We start from the raw sequence: 21,149 nt of genomic DNA on the forward strand, positions 1-21,149 counted from the left end.
CAGAGCAGCCAGTGACTGTTGGAAGAGATTACTTCAGAGATCTGTGTGTGCTGCTCAGCCTGTTATTTCTTATGAGCATGATACAACTGGTGATTCTTTGGCCTGGTGTTCATTACTTTGAAAGTGACAGTGCTGGGAAATACCCATAAACCATATTCAAACAATCCTCCTGACTGCTGTCTCATGGAGTGAACATTATTCAGCCAGTGTACTCTATAGTATATCTGTGTGAAACATCACTTAAAGGCTCTGGAGAGTGAGAAATAAGCCTCATGAGAGACGGGGCAGAACAACAAACAGACAAGACAGGAACGACAACATGCAACAGCAGGAATGTTTATTCAGCGCTGTTTGAGTTGATGCATTACAGGATAAGAGCTCTGGGGAGATTAATATCAGTTTCAATGTTTTACATGGCAAATAAAAAATAAATAAAACACTACATATTAGCTGAAAAGGAATGCCTGGGGGTAGCATTCACAAGGACTACATAAAGAGAAACTTGACAGCCAAATATCAAAACTGAACTGCAATTTATCTGGTTGAAATGCAGTATACTTTCTTACTGACAGTTTCTATATAGAGCTCAAGAGTGTTAACATGACAAGCCTCAGTTCAGCTGGAAAACCGAGTCAAATCCACACTTCTGCCTCAAGGGGATAGTCAACACATGGCCACAACTCTGTTCAAGACCACCTTGTGTACAACGATCTGGACCCAGAACTTGCTCTCCCTGACCCCAGCACAGTACTCTCAATTCAAATGCTGACTACTGTACCAGTGCAATCCTTAGACAAAACATCTAGTTAGCAATAGAGTGAGCAGAATCTGGAACACAGTGTGGCAGGAGTCTTACAGAACAGGCACATAAAGACTGATAGAACTAAAACCTCCACAATCCACAGCCATCTGGGGGTTGAGATGCTGGGTGCATCTCTAGTCTAAAGTGCCTCCCTCGCCTTACAGATGAGGGGAAGGGCATGAGTAGAGGAAACCGCAATAGACTATTGAGGCACACCCATAATGTCTGATATGTTCAAGTTACGTCTGGGGTGAGTTTGGGGTGAGTTTTAGTGGTGCCACTAAAATGGCACCACTTTCCTTATATAGTGCACTATTTTTGGTTTAGGGTGGCACTGCAGACGCAGACCAGGGGTAGACAATAGTGTCTAGTGGTTTATTTCTCTGTGGAGAAGGCTCTCTTCATGAGTGGTGGAGGGGTCTTCCCTGCATCATAGACTGATTCTGGCAGCGGGGAGCTGAGACAGCACCAGTCGGGGATACGGCCTGTCTGGTTGTAGTAGTCGCGCGACACAGAACGACTACCCAGGATGTCTTGCAGTGCTCCAAAGATCGCTCCTACACAGGGAGAGGAAAGCAGGAGACACAGGGTTATTCAAAGCTGGTGTATACCTACCTGCATTACCACCCCCAACTGATCCATACAGAGTCCAAGGACAAGGTTGGTTATCAGACTACTCTGTCTCTCACCTCCAAGCCATGCGGTGCAGTTGGGTTTGGCTGGAGGACTGTGCAGCCTGAAGCTCTTGGTGGCCAGGGCGTCGCGATACTTGGGTTTGTCCACCAGGAGGCGTATCTCAGCCAGGAGCCGGTGCAGGAAGCCAGGCAGCATGGCCGTGCCCCCAATAATGACCAGGTTTTCAGATAGCGCCTTACGAGTGTCAATGGGACACTGAGGGGGTTCATCAGATAGAAACATCAGTATGTATCAATCTTTCGTATTTTCTCAAATGTACTTTTCACAAGATTAACTGTAAACTGGGCTTAAACTCCCAAGCTGCTTAAGACTGTCTATGGGACAGAAATAAGGATTTAATAAGACCAAAAAAAATAATAATGTGATCAGAAGAAATGTATCAGTCATTCAGATTTATTTCATTTACTAAATCAGTTGTACTTGTTAAGTGGTTCACAGCAACCGGTGCCAAGCAGAGGCGACAGAGGCAAGAAAAAACTCCTTAAGGACTGGGTGGGACGAAACCTGTTCAGCCACAGAAACCTATTTGTCCACAGTGCTGGTCTCTCAGGAGATAAATCTCATTGACTGACCCTACACGGTAGAGAAGTGGACTGTTTACAAGCCTACTACACTGCCTGTCACACTTGTCCACAAAATACCAATGAGTGCTTATGGTACTGTGCTTACAGAGTGCAGCACAAGCACAAAGCATGCAAGAAGAGTCATGGAAGCTACTCTGCCTATTAAGATGAATGGTCTGTCATTGGTCTGATCCGACTCGTTGAGAAGTTGCCTAAACATCAGACTGTTCCCATGGTTATCAGTCTGAAAAAAAAAATCGGGAAAAAATATGCAATAGCGTCTACAAAGCAGAATGTTGAATAAAATTATATTTACACTTACATTACCAGCTGTACATGCTGTTGGTCATTTTGGCGGTAGGAGGTGGAGATGGGGTATCCACAGGAAATTGTTTACCCGACTTTCTACGGAACCAGTAGGTTCTTTCACTTGTATATCCAATATGCTGACGCATTGCACATGATGCACAATAGCCGAATGCAGTCAACCAAAGCACTTTTTTGTTGTTGCAATCAGCTGGAAGTGTTTGCCGTTCAGTTAGGCTCAACCATATGGTGCACATGTTTGTCATGTGCGAATTGCATCAGTATTGAAAATAAAAACAGAAATACAAACGATATACAGACCAGCATACTGAAGGTCGGGTTGATAATACTACTCTGTGGATATTTTGTCTCGCATTCCTACCTGCAAAATGACCAACTACACAGACAACCAGTAAAGTATCATTTTATTCAGCATTCTGGCTTGTAGAGGTCGTGAGAGGAAACTTTCCTGATACAAATGCTAGTTTCTGCCCAAAGTAGAATTCTATGTAATTCAACATTGGGTCTTCAGGCAAATTGAGAAGGAACCGAGACGATTTCACCTCAGTGAACTGGAGAGTCCCGGGAGGCTGGGACTGTTGCTATGGTAACAGGGTTAAAGTCTCTCTTCGTACGTGTTGGTGAAATGTGTTCGTCATTACAAAATGGAAAAAGGAATTATGAAATAGCTGACGATTTTAATTAGAAGACGCAGATGTCTGATGAAAGGTCGTTGCGAACAACACATCGTCCAGTAATTACTGACGAAGTAACATGAATTCCGTACCCATTTTGGCAGCATCTCATCTCTTGCGGTTTGAGCAGAAAGAAACCCCAGATTAATACATGGTATTTTTCAATTATGAAAACAAATGTTACCTTGACCAGAGTGTCAAGCACTAGAGTGGCCACACTCTTCTCCTCATTGTCCTGCTCAAACAGCATCTCCATCACCGAGTCCCTTCAAAACACAACAACCCACACGTCACTCAGAGTCCCTACGATACAGAACCAACACATCAATCAAGAGTCCCTGCAATAAGTTGGCAAAAAGACAGTCTTGATTTCAATTCAATTTGATAAACGTTTTTGTGGCCCCAAGGAGCAATTGTAGGTTCATTATCCGCCCCTGAGAAGAGCATACAGACAGACATGATGAAAACCTTGCAGAGACAACCCAGATTCAATAATAGAAGAAGGTGACCCAGATATTAAAGAGGAGACACAGAACCAAATATCTAGGTTTGAAATGTTCTGGACATGAATGAAATGGACACAGATTACATCAGTAAACACAACCCTTTGGCTGTGTTTTGTAATTGTATCACATTTCAGCTGAGAAGATATATATAAAAAAAACAGCTACCTGATTGTTCCCTTGATATGCAGAATCTTCTCCCCATCCAATGGGTAATCAACATCAGGGGGTGGTGTTGGTCGCTATAAGGTGGAAGAACATGGATGCAAGAGTCTCAAATGCACTGGACTATAATACTCACCAAACTAACTTTAACAAATGGCATTTACTGGAAGAACACAGCAATAGCTACTGCTTGAATATACCAGACAATGCAAATATAGAAATGACTGACTGCCCAGTTGGGGGTTAAAGGTCACTGACCTCAGCCGTGCCCTCTAGGTTAAACTTGGCCTCCTGGATCTTCAGGCCTCTCTTTAGGTCACTGACAAAACAGGTCCTGACTGGACAAGAAACAACACAAACAAGAGGGTCTATGAGAGTATGCTACCGCCAACATACATGAATGGGGCGAAGATATCTTTTTAAAAATGACTTAGCTTTAGCTGCCTTTTGTAGCTAAATCCATTTACTTTAGCTGCTAAACTGGAATCCCAGCATTGTCTGTAATAAAGGCAATAAAAACAAGTGGTTTATTTTGAACATACCCTTGATATCTTCCACAACTTCCTCTGGGATGGAGCCTGGGAACAAAATACAGGATGAAAAGTGAGATCTATTTACCAATGACCCACTTATCCTCCCTCACACTGAGCCCTTCCTTTCACGCCAATGCTTCTATTACTGTAATAAATGATTGTGTCTCATTGTAGTCAAATGGTGTGTGTCCGAGACAAGGAGAGGACACCAGAGGTGCACTCTTCGGTTGAGGAAGTATGGAGAAAGTAGATTATATCAAGTCTTGATAAGTTCAGAGCAGTTTACTTGTCCCAATTTTAATACATACTTTTTTTTTTGCTTCCCTTGGATACGTTTGCTACAGTTTAGTGTTTGCATTCACAACAGTCTCATGCCATTAATTACATAGTCAGTCATTTGACTGTAATAGTGCATTCAGTTGTGCCGTGGTACTGTAGTGGTGTGGTTCAGTAGTGCAGAGAGAGAGATGGTCTATAATATGCCTGTTTAAATGATTTATGCCCATCAGGCCTGCCTAGCCCTGCATCAGCAAGCTAGTGAGCTACTGCTGCTCTACATAGGAATTCACTCTCGGATCAGAAAAGAACAGTACTTCCAGGATACAGTACACAAGGAGAAAAATAACTCAAATAGGCAATGTGTGTGTGTGTATATATACATACACACATATATATAATTCAAAAAAGACGGAGCGGGTCCTTCCTTTCACATCAGGCTATAGCAACGACTTCTGAATACAAAATGTTGCATGATTGATTCACCCAGAGAGAGCAATTATAAATTCCTTCCTTCCTCTACATATAACAATAGAACACCAGCATCATTATGAAGCTAATTAGGAAAATCAATTAACAAGATTGCCAACAACAGCTATTCACAAAGCATGATATAGCCACAGCAAGAAAACAAGAGGATCCATGGGACGGCTGAGACAGTTTATACAATGACAAAGCACTGCTTGAGTTGTACGGTAAGTTACTTATGTTTTTGACAAGTAGGTTTCTGATGTCGGGGTCTTACCAATGACTGTAGGTAGACTCTGTCCAGTACTGGAGTCTGAGTCTACTGTACACTGTTCCACCAGGAGCCCATCCAACTCCCTGAGGGTTAGAACACACACAGCCACTTAGAACAAAGGGGGCAAGTACCCCTGAAAGCACACACATTGATACATTTGATTCTGTCAGTAGTCAAGAAACTGGGGCTTGAAACACACAGCTCTCAAGAGGTGAACAAAAGGTTGTTTCCCTGAAGTTCAGTACGTGACACAAGCAAAGTAGCACACACGGCAACATCTTTACATAATTACACCATCTCAAACACATGCACACGACTTACTTATGAATGGCCTTGCCACCCAAAGGCAGGGCTTCCCAGGCTGACAGGATGGGGATGCACTCATACACAGGCAGCACCAGTGTCTCAGTGTAGCCACAGTCCATCACCAGGCCTGAGTTGATGCCCAGAGACATGATGGACATGAGGTGACTGGGAGCAAACAGCACTGAGGGCACCTGGGAAACACAGAGGCATCCTCCTAAACATCCATTGCTGAGCACTATGGAGATGGCTCCATCTAGCCTCCCTATTGGCTTAGGGGAGCATTGCATTCACCATTTAGCTTACACCCATCTAGTTTGGGTTAGGAGAAGGGGATAGAATTTTAGTACCAGGTAAAGTGGTTCTACACATAAGAGGCTGAGTTTACAAAGGCAGCCCATTTCTGATATTTTTTCCAATAATTGGTTTTGACCAATCACATTAGATCTTTTCACATCAGATATTTTTCAGAGCTGATCTAATTGGTCAAAATAACAATTAGTGAAAAAAAGAGATCAGAATTGGGCTGCATGTGTAAATGCACCCATAGACATAGATCATTGGTCCAGCTGGTCTCAGTACCTCAAACTGTTTGAAGAAGACTTTGGTGAGGGTTTCTCTGAAGTGGGAGGGACAGAGGATGGACTCGATGATCAGCACTCTCCTGTCACGGGGGTTCACCAGCAGATGCCTGGGCAGGACAGAAAGGTAGTAGACAGACATTCAATCATTAATTTTATTATGGCCTGGGGTGCATCTCCAAAATGGCTGACTCCCATGGTTGCTTTAATGTTATTGCCACTGATGTGTCAGTCACTACACACACTACTAGCTTTGTCAAAAGCTCCTTACCTGAAGTAGAGCGTGTGGATGAACTCCTTGAGGTTGGAGTAGAGTTCCTCTGTGTTGATGTTGTACTGAACCACTTTGATAGACTGTGAGAAAAGACACACCGACAGAAATGGTTATAGATGAGGCTGTCCATTTCAATACTTTGAGTCGGTATTCATGTCATATGAAGGAATTCCCCCCAACCACGAGCACAAATTGGTGAAAAAAATATTATTCTTTCCCATTGACCCCCATTGTAAAAGAGCCAACTTTGTCAATTATTTTATTATACAGAAATAACAAAACATGCCGAAAAGCTGCTGTGTTGTTCAGTGCCTTCGGAAAGCATTCAGACTTTTCCCACATTTTGTTACGTTTCAGCCTTTTTATAAAATGGATCAAATCAAATGAATTCATCAATCTACACACAATACACCATAATGACAAAGCGAAGAACAGGTTTTTAGAAATGTTTGCAAATGTATAAAAAAACAAATACTTTATTTACATAAGTATTCACACCCTTTGCTATGAGACTCGAAATTGAGCTCAGGTGCATCCTGTTTCCATTGATTATCCTTGAGATGTTTCTACAACATGGTGTCCACCTGTGGTAAATTCAATTGATTGGACATGATTTGAAAAGGCACACACACCTGTCTATATTAGGTCCCCACAGTTGACAGTGCATGTCAGAGCAGAAACCAAGCCATAAGGTTGAAGGAATTGTCCGTAGAGCTTCGAGACAGGATTGTGTTGAGGCACAGATCTGGGGAAGGGTACCAAAAAATGTCTGCAGCATTGAAGGTCCTCAAGAACACAGTGGCCGCCATCATTCTTATATGAAAGAAGATAGTGGTTCCTAAGACTCTTCCTAGAGCCAAACTGAGCAATTGGGCGAGAAGGGCCTTAGGGAGGTGACCAAGAACCCTAACAGCGTTCTAGAGTTCCTCTGTGGAGATGGGAGAAGCTTCCTGAAGGACAACCATCTCTGCAGCACTCCACCAATCAGGCCTTTATGGTTGAGTGGCCAGACGGAAGCCACTAGTCAGTAAAAGGCACATGACAGCCTGCTTGGAGTTTGCCAAAAGGCACCTAAAGACTCTGACCATGAGAAACAAGATTCTCTGGTCTTACGAAAACAACAAATTCTTTGGCATGAATGCCAAGTATCACATCTGGAGGAAACCTGGCACTATCCCTACAGTGAAGCATGGTGGTTGCAGCATCCTGCTGTGGGGATGTTTTTCAGCGGCAGGGACTGGGAGACTAGTCAGAATCGAGGAAAAGATTAACAGAGCAAAATACAGAGAGATCCTTGATGAAAACCTGCTCAGGACCTCAGACTGGAGGCGACGGTTCCAACAGGACAACGATCCTAAGCACACAGCCGAGACAACACAGGAGTGGCTTCGGGACAAGTCTCCGAATGTCCTTGAGTGGCCCAGCCAGAGCCCGGACTTGAATCAAATTAGCAATCATTTCTAAAAATGTTTTGCTTTGTCATTATGGATGATTGATTGAGGAAAATAAACAATTTAATACATTTTAGAATAAGGCTGTAACGTAACAGTGCGAAATTATGGGGACCCGGTGTCTAAGTAGGCTACACACAGTTATGTGTGTGCAAACATTTAATCACAGGTAAGACATTCAACTTGTGTAGTAAGGTCTAACTCCACTCACTACTTGTAGCATTATAGCCGGTTTGTTTGGGTTGTTGGTCTTGGCTATCTTAATGATGTTCTGATTGGTAGCTAGCTAACTTTCAAGTGGCTAATCTACATGAAGAGGCATGAGGGAAGTCCTACAATATTAGGTTTTTCTAAGTAGTGAGAATACTTTTCAACATTGCCTGCCACCAAGAAATCTTTAGACATGTTGTACTTTCCTTTAATGTAGTTTTGTAATGGACTTAAACAAGCAGACAATAAGAAAATGTTGCTTGAAAAATGTCAAGTTTTTGCTATGAGCCAATGGGGTAATCAAGGTAACCATGGGTTGTTTTACCCACAGGCAGCACTGATGCGCGTAACGATGGTGACAGGAGGTGTGCGTAATGATTAGCAGCCTGGCGCCCTCAAGCGCAAGAAAGGGGGAGCGCGAGCAGACGTGACAGAGTTTGTCCAGTCTGTGGCTTCAGGTTCATACAATGGTGCTTGGAGAGCAGGCCAGCAGCGGAGAATATCCTCTCTACACTGGCAAAGCCACTGGGGATGCTAAACACCCCTTTGGCCACTCTTGCCAGGTAGAGATGCAGACTTATTTTTATTTGTCTATAGGCAGGCCTAAAGGTTTTTAGGCAAAATAATCCAATCAAAACGGAGAGCTCCTTGAACGTGGGAATATTCCAGGCCTATTGGGATCAAAATCAATGATGGCCTATTGTATACAGATAACAGAACAAAAATGAACGAAACTTTTAAGAGATCAGATTTTCTGTTTATTAATAATTTGCTATAATGACAGTTATCTACAGCAGCACAGAAGTAGACTAAAAATGCATGCTGGGCTGGGCATGGCATGAGCTAGTGAAGTGAGCGCTACTGGGGCAAAATTGGAGCGGGTGAGAAGGCCGACGCTCAGCTTTTGGGAATCTTGTGCCGCGCTCCAATCAAATTGGGATCGCTCTGCTCCATACTGCCTGTCCAAAGTTAAAATGGAACTGACAGCATTTTAGCAACATTAAATCTTATTAAAATCTGTCATTCAAGGCAGCATGACACCTTAAAAAAAATGTAAATAAAAAAAAATGATTCTGACAAGCGACCGCTTAGATATGCCCGTTTTGGGAATGTTTGGGAATGATGTATTAGGCATTTGTGAAAGCAGCCATGCGTTTGGACAATTAATAGACCCTGCACTAAATTAAAACATCCGTCTCGTCCAGGACCAGACTCTACGCAGACTGGTGCACCATAGGCAGTCAAAGCTACAGTAGGCCTTTACGCAAAAGTCATTTGCCACACAAGCCTGCCATCATTCACTTCGAACTAGATGTTTGCAGGCAGTTCTAACAGCGCGACTTCAGATCAGTAGAATGCATTCGCCAAAAGCCACAATGCACCCAAATGGTTTTCTGCAAGTATGTAAATACCACAGGAGTTCTATTACATTTGGAAACTTTACAGTCCTATTGATCAAACAACCATGAAAATGTAGGCTCTCTCCCTCAGTTATGCACACCAACAACTAATGCTAGCCAGAGCAAGATGAGCTAAAATCTATCGAAGGCACATTAAATAAACCCTCTCAACTTTTACTGCTAGTTGGCCGTGAAAATTGCACTGATAAACGATGGGGAATTGCAGCCTACTCGTCCTTCTGCAGCTGCCTTGTCCCAACCAAGCACACAAGTTAATTGGCTAAAGTTGGCTATCTAGCTACTTCCAGACACAAATGAGAGAACGCCACACTGACCATTTTACTTGCCCTAGCAGAGCTGATGACAGTGTTTTCATGTTAGGCTGAGAGAGGGTCTCATGTCAGATGATGTGGAAACAATATGGCAACAGGTTCATGTGCCTCACCTAAAGCCTATTCTCGTAGGAAGTTGCTATAGACCACCAAGTGCTACAAGTCAGTATTTGGACTTGGTGTGTGAAATGTTGGATAATGTTTGTGATATCATAAGAGAGGTATATTTTCTGGGTGTCCTAAATATTGACTGGTTGTCATCAAGCTGTCCACTCAAAAAGAATCTCCAATCGCTGGTTCTAGTCATCAGTCAACCTACCTAAATCATCCATGTGCATTGATCAGGTCTTTACTAATGTTGCAGAAATCTGCTCTAAAGTTGTATCCACACCCATCGGATGTAGTGATCATAATATAATAGCCATATCTAAAAAACAAAGTTCCAAAGACGAGACCTAAAATTGTGTATAAACAATTATACAAGAGGATTTTCAATGATTCCTATGTGGAAGATGTGAAATATATTTGTTGGTCTGATTTGTGTAATGAGGAACATTTGGACACTGCACTTGAAGAATTTATGAAACTGCTTCTTCTGGTTACTGATAGGCTCCCATCAACAAACTGACTGTTAGAACTGCCAAATCCCCATGGATAGATGATGAATTGAAAAACTGTATGGCGGAGAGGGATGAGGCAAAGGGAATAGCAGATAAGTCTGACAACACAGCAGACTTGAAAACATACAGTAAATTGAGAAATCACGTAACTAAATTAAACAAAAATAAACTATACTATGGAACACAGATAAATGATATCAAGTATGATAGTAAGAAGCTCTGGAGTACTGTAAATTAAATTATAGGCTAAAAAAAGCAAACACAACTGCATCCTGCATTGAGGCAGATCAAATCAAATGTATTTATATAGCCCTTCGTACATCAGCTGATATCTCAAAGTGCTGTACAGAAACCCAGTCTAAAACCCCAAACAGAAAGCAATGCAGGTGTTGAAGCACAAGCAGATGGCTTGTTCATAACAAAACCCTTTAATCACTTTAATAACTTTTTTGTTGACAATATTAGTGGACTTAGGTATGACATTCAAACAACAAATGCTGAGCCTTCATTTTATGCATAATGGCCCAAATAATGAAAGACAAGGAGTTCCACAATGTGGGTGTGGAAGAGGTGAAAAATTGTTGCTATATATAAATAAGGACAAACCACCTGGTACCGACAACCTGGATGGTAAATTGCTGAGGTTGGTAGCGGAATACATTGGGACTCCTGTTTGCCACATCTTCAATTTAAGCCTAAAATAAGTGTGTGCCCTTGAATAGCAGAGCACCCTTTAATGGTTAATGGAACTGACACAAATGACTGATTTCCTGAAAGAAATTGATAGTAAAAATGTTGTGGGAGCTGTTTTGTTAGACTACAGTGCAGCTTTTGATGTCATTGATAATAACCTATTGCTGACTTTTTTTTTTGCTGTTATGGATTTGGATCCTCTACCTTATTATGGATTGAGAGTTACCCATCTATCTATCTAGGGGTTTTCGTGAACGGAAGCCTCCCTCATGCAAATTCAATTGAATGTGTGTACCGCAGGGCAGCCGGATAGGACCATTATTGTTTTCTGTTTTTACAAATGACCTTCCACTGACCTTGAATAAAGCCTGTATGTCTATGTACGCTGACGATTCATTGGCTGCAAAAGTAAAATGAATAACTGAGATACTTAACATAGAGCTTCAGTCAGTTTTAGAATGGGTAACTAGCAATAGGCTGGTGCTAAATATTTTAACTAAAAGCATTCTTTTTGTGACAAATCACTCGCTCAACGCTAAACCTTGTTTAGATCTATTATTGAAAAATGTGGCTATTGAGCAAGTTGAGGAGATTAAACTGTAACCCTAGATAGCAAGCTGTCATGGTAAAAACATATAGACTCAAATGGTAGCTAAAACGGGAAGAGGTCTGTCCATGATAGGGCGTTGCTCAGTCGACCAGACAGGTCCTACAGGATCTAGCTTTGTCGTAACTGGACTACTGCCCAGCTGTGTGGTCATGTGAGGCAAAGTAGGACATAGGTCAATTGCAGTTGGTCTAGAACAGTGGTTCCAAAACCTTTTATAGTCCCGTACCCCTTCAAATATTCAACCTCCAGCTGCGTACCCCCTCTAGCATCAGGGTCACCGCACTCTCAAATGTTGTTTTTTGCCATCATTGTAAGCCTGCCACACACACACTATACGATACATTTATTAAACATAAGAATGAGTGTGAGTTTGTCACAACCCTGCTCGTGGGAAATGACAAAGAGCTCTTATAGGACCAGGGCACAAATAATAATAATCAATAATGTTGCTCTATATTTATCCAGCCTACATATAAAACCTTATTTGTTAATCAAAAATTGTGAATAATTCACCACAGATTAATGAGAAGGGTGTGCTTGAAAGGATGCACATAACTCTGTATTGGAGAGAGTCTCTGTCTTAAATCATTTTCCACACACAGTCTGTGCATGTATTTAGTTGTCATGCTTATGAGGGCTGAGAATCCACTCTCATATAGGTACATGGTTGCAAAGGGCATCAGTGTCTTAACAGCCGACTTGCCAAGGCAGGATACTCTAATCGCAGCCCAATCCAGAAATCTGGCAGTGGCTTCTGATTAAATTCAATTTTCACAGAACCACTTGCTGCAATTTTGATGAGGCTCTCTTGTTCAGATATCAATAAGTGGACTGGAGGCAGGGCATGATAGGGATAACGAATCCAGTTGTTTGTGTCATCCGTTTCGGGAAAGTACCTGGCTCATTCCAAGATGGCGTAGCAGTCAGAGGTCTTTGTCTTTGTCCTGTCGTTTCCCTTGTGTATATCTTTTTCTTCGCATATCTTTTAGAAATATTTTCCTAAACCTCAACTTCTAAATACTCTCCTGCAACCCACCTCACCCAATGTGGCATGGATCTGTTTTTTTTCTGAAGTATTTCTATTTACTTCGGATCTGGAATCCCTCAACTGAAGCTAGCCAGCTAACTAGCTACCAGCTATCAGTCAGCAAACCACTGCTAGCGGTCATCAGCTAACCTTGAGCTCAGAAAACTCTCGCCAGTTCATACAACGTGACTCAAACCAGAGCATAACGGACCTATTTTTTTCTCTCCATATCCCCGGATTCCTACTTCAAACTCTGAACATTTTCATTTGGATCTTTGCAACTAGCTAACCTCAATCCCAGGTGACTACTCCTGGCTAGCGTTTCCATCCCGGAGCAAGCACCAATTAGCCTGAAGCTAGCCCGGCTAGGGCTCCTGGGCTACCACCGAAGCCAACTCCTGGTCTACAATCTCCAGACCCCTTCTACTGCCGGTACGGGGGCATGGAACCCCGCCGATCCTCTACGACTGGAATACCGACAATCTGCCCGAGGATTCCAACAGGCCTCTCAGGCGTGACGTCCGCTGAAGGCCCATTCTGCTATCTGCGGCCAGCTAGCTACCTAGAGCAACTTGGAACCCTACTAATCCACGACTGGTCTATCAACGTCACCGCACGAAGAGGCAAAAACAGACTTACCTCCATCGCAACGTCCCCCAAAGGCCATTCTGCTAACTTGCTAGCCCCGGTCTGCTAACTGCTAGCTTGCTAGCCCTGGTCTGCTAACTGCTAGCCCCGGTCTGGCAACTGCTAGCTTGCTAGTCCCGGACTACTAACTGATAGCATGTTAGCCCCGGCCTGGTAACTGTCTGAATCGCCGTGTCCCCAGCCAGCCCAACCAGTCACTGGACCCATATGATCACTTGGCTACGCATGCCTCTCTCTAATATCAATCATTACTGTCCTGGTTAGTGATTACTGTCTTATTTCACTGTAGAGCCTCTAGCCCTGCTCAATATGCCTTAACCAACCGTGTTGTTCCTCCTCCTACATATGCGATGACATCACCTGGTTTAAACGTCTCTAGAGACTATATCTTTCTCATCATTACTCAATGCATAGGTTCACCTCCAATGTACTCACATCCTACCTTACCTTTGTTTGTACACTATGCCTTGAATCTATGCTATCGTGCCCAGAAACCTGCTCCTTTAACTCTCTGTTCCGAACGTGCTAGACGGCCAGTTCGTATAGCCTTTAGCCGTACCCTTATCCTACTTCTCCTCTGGTGATGTAGAGGTTAATCCAGGTCCTGCAGTGCCTAGCTCCACTCCCACTCCACAGGTGCTCTCATTTATTGACTTCTGTAACCGCAAAAGTCTTGGTTTCATTCATGTTAACATTAGAAGCCTACTCCCTAAGTTTGTTTTACTCACTGCTTTAGCACACTCTGCCAACCCGGATGTCTTAGCCGTGTCTGAATCCTGGCATAGGAAAACCACCAAAAACCCTGAAATTTCCATCCCTAACTATAACATTTTCCGCCAAGATAGAGCTTCCAAAGGGGGTGGTATTGCAATCTACTGCAAAGACAGCCTGCAGAGTTCTGTCTTACTATCCAGGTCTGTATCCAAACAATTCAAGCTTCTACTTCTAAAAATTCACCTTTCCAGAAACAAGTCTCTCACCATTGTCGCTTGCCATGGACAACCCTCTGCCCCCAGCTGTGCCTCGACACCATATGTGAATTGATTTCCCCCCCCCATCTGTCTTCTGTGCTCGTGCTACTAGGTGACCTAAACTGGGACATGCTTAACACCCCGGACATCCTACAATCTAAGCTTGATGCCCTCAATCTCACACAAATGATCAATGAACCTACCAGGTACAACACCAAATCCGTAAACACGGGCACCCACATAGAGATCATCCTAACTAACATGCCCTCCAAATACACCTCTGCTGTTTTCAATCAAGATCTCAGCGATCACTGCCTCATTGCCTGCATCAGTAATGGGTCTGCGATCAAACGACCACCCCTCATCACTGTCAAACGCTCCCTAAAACACTTCTGCGAGCAGGCCGTTCTAAAACGACCTGGCTGGGGTATCCTGGAATGACATTGACCTCATCTCGTCAGTAGAGGATGCCTGGTTATTCTTTAAAAGTGCCTTCCTCGCCATCTTAAATAAGCATGCCCCATTCCAAAAAATTAGAACTAGGAATAGATATGGTCCTTGGTTCACTCCAGACCTGTCTGCCCTGGAAGAGCACAAAAACATCCTGTGGCGTTCTGCATTAGCATCGAATAGCCCCCGTGATATGCAACTTTTCAGGGAAGTTAGGAACAAATATACACAGGCAGTTAGGAAAAGTAAGGATAGCTTTTTCAAACAAAAATTTGCATCCTGTAGTACAAACTCAAAAAAGTTCTGGGACACTGTAAAGTCCATGGAGAATAAGAGCACCTACTCCCAGCTGCCCACTGCTCTGAGGCTAGGAAACACTGTTACCACTGATAAATCCACTATAATTGAGAATTTCAATAAGCATTTCTCTACGACTGGCCATGCTTTCCACCTGGCTGGCCACCTTGCTACCCCTAGCCCTATCCCGGTCAACTGATGTTCTGAAAGAGCTGCAAAATCTGGACCCCTACAAATCAGCCGGGCTAGACAATCTGGATCCTCTCTTTCTAAAAGTATCTGCCGAAATTGTTGGAACCCCTATTACTAGCCTGTTCAACCTCTCTTTCGTATCGTCTGAGATTCCCAAAGATTGGAAAGCTGCCACTCTAGACCCAAACTGCTACAGACCTATATCTATCCTACCCTGTCTTTCTAAGGTCTTCGAAAGCCAAGTCAACAAACAGATTACCGACCATTTCGAATCCCACCGTAACTTCTCCGCTATGCAATCTGGTTTCAGAGCTGGTCATGGGTGCATCTCAGCCACGCTCAAGGTCCTAAACGATATCATAACCGCCATCGATAAGAGACACTACTGTGCAGCCATATTCATCAACCTGGCCAAGGCTTTCGACGCTGTCAATCACCACATTCTTATTGGCAGACACGACAGCCTTGGTTTCTCAAATGATTGCCTTGCGTGGTTTACCAACTACTTCTCTGATAGAATTCAGTGTGTCAAATCGGAGGGCCTGTTGTCCGGAACTCTGGCAGTCTCTATGGGGGTGCCACAGGGTTCAATTCTCAGGCCGACTCGCTTCTCTGTATACATCAATGATGTCGCTCTTGCTGCTGGCGATTCTCTGATCCACCTCTATGCAGACGACACCATTCTGTATACTTCTGGCCCCTTTGGACACTGTGTTAACTAACCTCTAGACAAGCTTCAATGCCATTACAACTCTCCTTCCGTGGCCTCCAACTGCTCTTAAATGCAAGTAAAACTAAATTCATGCTATTCAATCGATCACTGCCCGCACCTGCCCGCCCGTCCAGCATCACTATTCTGACTTAGAATAAATGGACAACTACAAATACCAAGGTGTCTGGTTAGACTGTAAACTCTCCTTCCAGACTCACATTAAGCATCTCCAATCCAAAATTAAATCTAGAATCGGCTTCCTATATCGCAACAAAGCATCCTTCACTCATGCTGCCAAACATACCCTCGTAAAACTGACCATCCTACCGAGCCTCGACTTCAGCGATGTCATCTATAAAATAGCCTCCAACACTCTACTCAACAAATTGGATGCAGTCTATCACAGTGCCATCCATTTTGTCACCAAAGCCCCATACACTACCCACCACTGCGACCTGTATGCTCTCGTTGGTTGGCCCTCACGTCATACTCATCGCCAAACCCATTGGCTCCAGGTTATCTACAAGTCTCTGCTAGGTAAAGCCCCGCCTTATCTCAGCTCACTGGTCACCATAGCAGCACCCACTCGTAGCACGTGCTCCAGCAGGTATATCTCACTGGTCACCCCCAAAGCCAATTCCTCCTTTGGTCGCCTTTCCTTCCAGTTCTCTGCTGCCATTGACTGAAACAAACTAAAAAAATCACTGAAGCTGGAGACTCATATCTCCCTCACTAGCTTTAAGCACCAGCTGTCAGAGCAGCTCACAGATCACTGCACCTGTACATAGCCCCATCTGTAAACAGCCCATCTATCTACCTCATCCCCATACAGTATTTATTTATCTTGCTCCTTTGCACCCCAGTATCTCTACTTGCACATGCATCTTCTGCACATCTACCATTCCAGTGTTGAATTGCTATATTGTAATTACTTTGCCACCATGGCCTATTCATTGCCGTAGCTCCCTTATCTTACCTCATTTGCACTCACTGTATATAGACTTTTTGTTTTCTTTTTTCTACTGTATTATTAACTGTATGTTTTGTTTATTCCATGTGTAACTAACTCTGTGTTGTTGTATGTGTCGAATTGCTATGCTTTATCTTGGCCAGGTCGCAGTTGCAAATGAGAACTTCTCAACTAGCCTACCTGGTTAAATAAAGGTGTTCTCTACTAGCCTACCTGGTTAAATAAAGGTGAAATAAAAATAAAAAATAGTAATTGGGCACCCAACTCACTCAGGTGCTTCGCTATATCACATTTGACATTGTCTGTAAGCTTGAGTTCATTTGCACAAAAAAAAGAATATACATGATGGAAAGACCTGTGTGTTGTCCGTCTTAATGCATACAGAAGAGCTCCTCAATTTTGTCCCACACATTGAATATAGTTTGGGAGAGTCCCTGTAATCCTAGATTCAGATCATTCAGGCGAGAAAAAACATCACCCAGATAGGCCAGTCGTGTGAGAAACTCGTCATCATGCAAGCGGTCAGACAAGTGAAAATTATGGTCAGTAAAGATAACTTTAAGCTCGTCTCTCAATAAAAATTAAAAAAAACGTGTCAATACTTTGCCCCTTGATAACCAGTGTACTTCTGTATGTTGTAAAAGGGTTACATGGTCGCTGTCCACATCATTGCATAGTGCAGAAAATACACAAGTTCAGGGGCCTTGCTTTAACAAAGTTAACCATTTTCACTGTAGTGACCAAAACGTTTTTCAAGCTGTCAGGCATTCCCATGGCAGCAAGAGCTTCTCGGTGGATGCTGCAGTGTACCCAAGTGGCGTCGGGAGCAACTGCTTGCATGCACGTTACCACTCCACTATGTCTCCCTGTCATAGCTTTTGCGCCATCAGTACAGATACCAACACATCTTTACCACCAAAGTCCATCTGGTGTCACAAAGCTGTCCAGTACTTTAAAAATATCCTCTCCTGTTGTCCTGACTTCCAGTGGTTTGCAGAAGTGGATATCTTCCTTAATTGACCCCCCCATAAACGTAACAGACATATACCAGGAGCTGTGCCAGGCCTGCTACGTCCGTTGACTCATCCAGCTGTAACGCATAGAATTCACTGGCTTGTATGCAAAGCAGAAATCGTTTCAAAACATCTCCTGCCATGTCACTGATGCGTCGTGAAACAGTGTTGTTTGATGAAGGCATTCGTTTTTTGGGCCTTTTCCCCCAGGATTGTCCCAGCAATATCCGCAGCAGCATGGATAATTAAGTCCTCCACAATAGTATGGGACTTGACTGTCCTAGCCACTCGGTAGCTCACCATATAAGACGCTTTTAGCCCCTTCTTATTAATGGTATCGGTTGCTTTTATACATGTCTTAGTACTCGAAAGTCATCTTAATTCTTGCTCAAAAAATCCTGTGGCCAATTTTCCAAATGGGCATGTTTTGTTTCTAAATGTCTGCACAAGAGTGAAGGTTTCATCGAGTTGTGAGATAGTACTTTTGCACATATAACACACTGTGGCTGAGGAAAGGCACTACTCCCAATATAAGTGAACCCCAAATCAATATAGTTCTCATCATATTTGCGCCTCTTCGATGGTTCAATGTCCCTGTATTTTATTTTGCTGCTTTCCCGGGTAAGGGGGCAGTAGCTCTTCGGCTGCATCAGATTCACAACTGTCAGTGTCCATGCTAGCTGGGCTAACAACAAATATAGAATTACTGATGCTAGCATTGGATGTGCTCGTGGAAGCAGAACAATTTGTGTCGTCAACAGGTGCAGTACTGCTGGTAATAGCAGTACTTAAAAAAATAAAAAAAAACATTTATCAATTTTCGAGCAAACGGAATGAGCAGCAGCTACATTTGTCTACATACGGACCGTTAGTGGAATTACCGCGAGAGAGTAACGGTTGAGGTGATTGGATGTTAATTATTTGACTAGGCTACCTGTATTTGACATTGTGTTGTTATTTCACTGAACACTAGATGGTTTAATTTTCTTTTTGGCAGTGAAATGAGGCTACTTAGGTGAGAGAAAAAAACTCACCCAAATGTATAGCCCCTTGGAAATTATAAATGTACTGTGTGAAAATGTGGGGGAAAAAAGTAATATATATATATTAGCAATAAAACCAGTTAAAAAACCCCAGATAAAATAGCACCTTACTGCACAAAGGGGACTGTGAAGAGACACATCCATTTTATATATATATATATATATATATATATATATATATATATATATATATATATATATATATTGTATTGTAATTTGCACTGTACTATGCATTAGACCTAGATATTGTGTGTATGTACTGATATGTAGGCTGTGTGACATTATAAAATGTATTTCAGTCCTTGACTACTAATGTTCCCTACTATGTATTATGGCATGTTTCGTGTGGACCCCAGGAAGAGTAGCTGTTGCAAAAGCATCAGCTATGGGGACCCTAAAAAATACTAAATCTAGAGCGTTCGTGACTCAGCAGATGTTGCATGTTTGTAAATTAAACAGCTATTCTGCGCTCTGGCACACAGGTGAGAGTGCTCTGAAATTGGAGTAGCTAGCCAGAGTGAATTTGTGAACGCAAGAGATATGATAACTGTATAATACAGTCGTTCAGGTTCTTGCTAGCTAACAAAATGACACCTGCATCTCTAGCTGTGTATAGCCACCGAAAAACAATGAGTGTGAGAAGTCACTCACCCAACCCTCCAATGACATAATATCCTCCTAGCAGCAAGCTAGCTAGCTTTGCCATTATACTGATCATTGCCATTGCTAGTTTGATTGTATTGACATTCCCAGTCTTAGTTACATTCGCCCATTTTTGTCAAAAATATTGAGTAATTGAAACAGAATCAGTGCACTCTGGGTGGAGGCAGCAAACAATGTACAAGGCCAGCTGGGATTGACAACCTGATAACCGGACCACCAAGTAATGTATTGGTGAATTATATTAATCATGCACTGAACTGCGTCCATCTAATCTATTCTGCCAACAATGCCTCAGTGTTCGTCATGGAAAAACCTTTTATAATGTTGGTTTTGTAGCATAATCTGTGAATTTGATATATTTGACTGATATTATGATTGTCTGTTTGTTTCATATCTGAAAAGTAGTTAAAACGCTGTCAGTTCCACTTTAAAGAGCACTAGTCATTATTTTTCTCTCTCTCTCTCACACACACACACACACACACACACACACACACACACACACAGAGAAGAGACAGTCGATTTCAATAATGCCTGTCCATAAATTAAAGATCACTTGTCATTCATTAATTCGCTCACTAACTCACTCACCTGCTGTTGTCCCGGCTTCTGTATTTCACTAGGAATGATGAACCTGGGCCCCGTTTCTCCAGCAAAGCCACACCTGCATCATCATACAAAACCATTTAGTTTGTGATGAGTGAAATCATTGACACTTGTCAGACAGTACTCAATGCCAATGAATGTATATTTAATGAGTAAAGGGCCTTAGTGTGTCCCAATGTGTGTCTGATTCTCATATGATCTTCCCCAGCCCAGGCACTAGACTGCTGCTGTTCCATACATCGCTAGCTAGCTAACATTAGCCATCTAGCTTTCGTTAATATCGCTAGCCCTTTTTCAGAAAAACACATATTTAACACATTGTGACCAACTATAACGTGCTTTAAACATTGGATAGTCGGTTTATATTTGCTTAAATCTCTGATGTTCAGTACTTAACATGTGTGACTGGTAGTTGCCAATGTTGTTAGCATGTAAACGTTAGCTCTGCTAGCTAACGACATATCTAGCTAGTTAAATACTTACTTTGTGTAGGCTGCTCCTAAATCAATGACGACTGCAGTTTTTTCCCCTCCACTCCCCAACCCTTCAAACAAGGGCATTTTATATTTTATATTTACTTAATCGTTTCCAATATACAACATGCAAACGCAAATAAATTATTTCCTGCTGGGTTTGGCAGGGTCCTTTCTTTCAGTTTGAGGAATAACGTCTGGGGAACTCGCCTGATTAAAAATAGTTTGTCCCTGCTGTAAAATAGTTTCTGATAATATACTTGTATGTTATAAATCAAACGCAAAATAAAAATACATCACGGTCTATACTAGTCATATCCAAACATTTA

General features: G+C 42.6%; 1 protein-coding gene across 1 annotated transcript; it reads right to left on the reverse strand.

Moving 5' to 3' along the window:
* Window positions 1-320: 320 nt before the first annotated feature.
* On the reverse strand, window positions 321-21,020 carry LOC110522464 (actin-related protein 10). The gene is made up of 12 exons (XM_021600885.2): window positions 20,831-21,020; window positions 20,333-20,405; window positions 6,437-6,519; window positions 6,167-6,275; window positions 5,603-5,778; window positions 5,285-5,364; window positions 4,273-4,308; window positions 3,989-4,068; window positions 3,734-3,807; window positions 3,247-3,328; window positions 1,492-1,693; window positions 321-1,359 (listed from the first exon to the last, which is right to left on the reverse strand). The coding sequence occupies exons 1-12, from the start codon at window positions 20,905-20,907 to the stop codon at window positions 1,178-1,180; spliced, it is 1,254 nt and encodes a 417-aa protein (XP_021456560.1). The 5' UTR covers window positions 20,908-21,020; the 3' UTR covers window positions 321-1,177.
* Window positions 21,021-21,149: the final 129 nt, after the last annotated feature.

Source organism: Oncorhynchus mykiss, chromosome 4 (genome assembly GCF_013265735.2).
Source record: "Oncorhynchus mykiss isolate Arlee chromosome 4, USDA_OmykA_1.1, whole genome shotgun sequence".
Classification (NCBI taxonomy): Eukaryota; Metazoa; Chordata; class Actinopteri; order Salmoniformes; family Salmonidae; genus Oncorhynchus; species Oncorhynchus mykiss.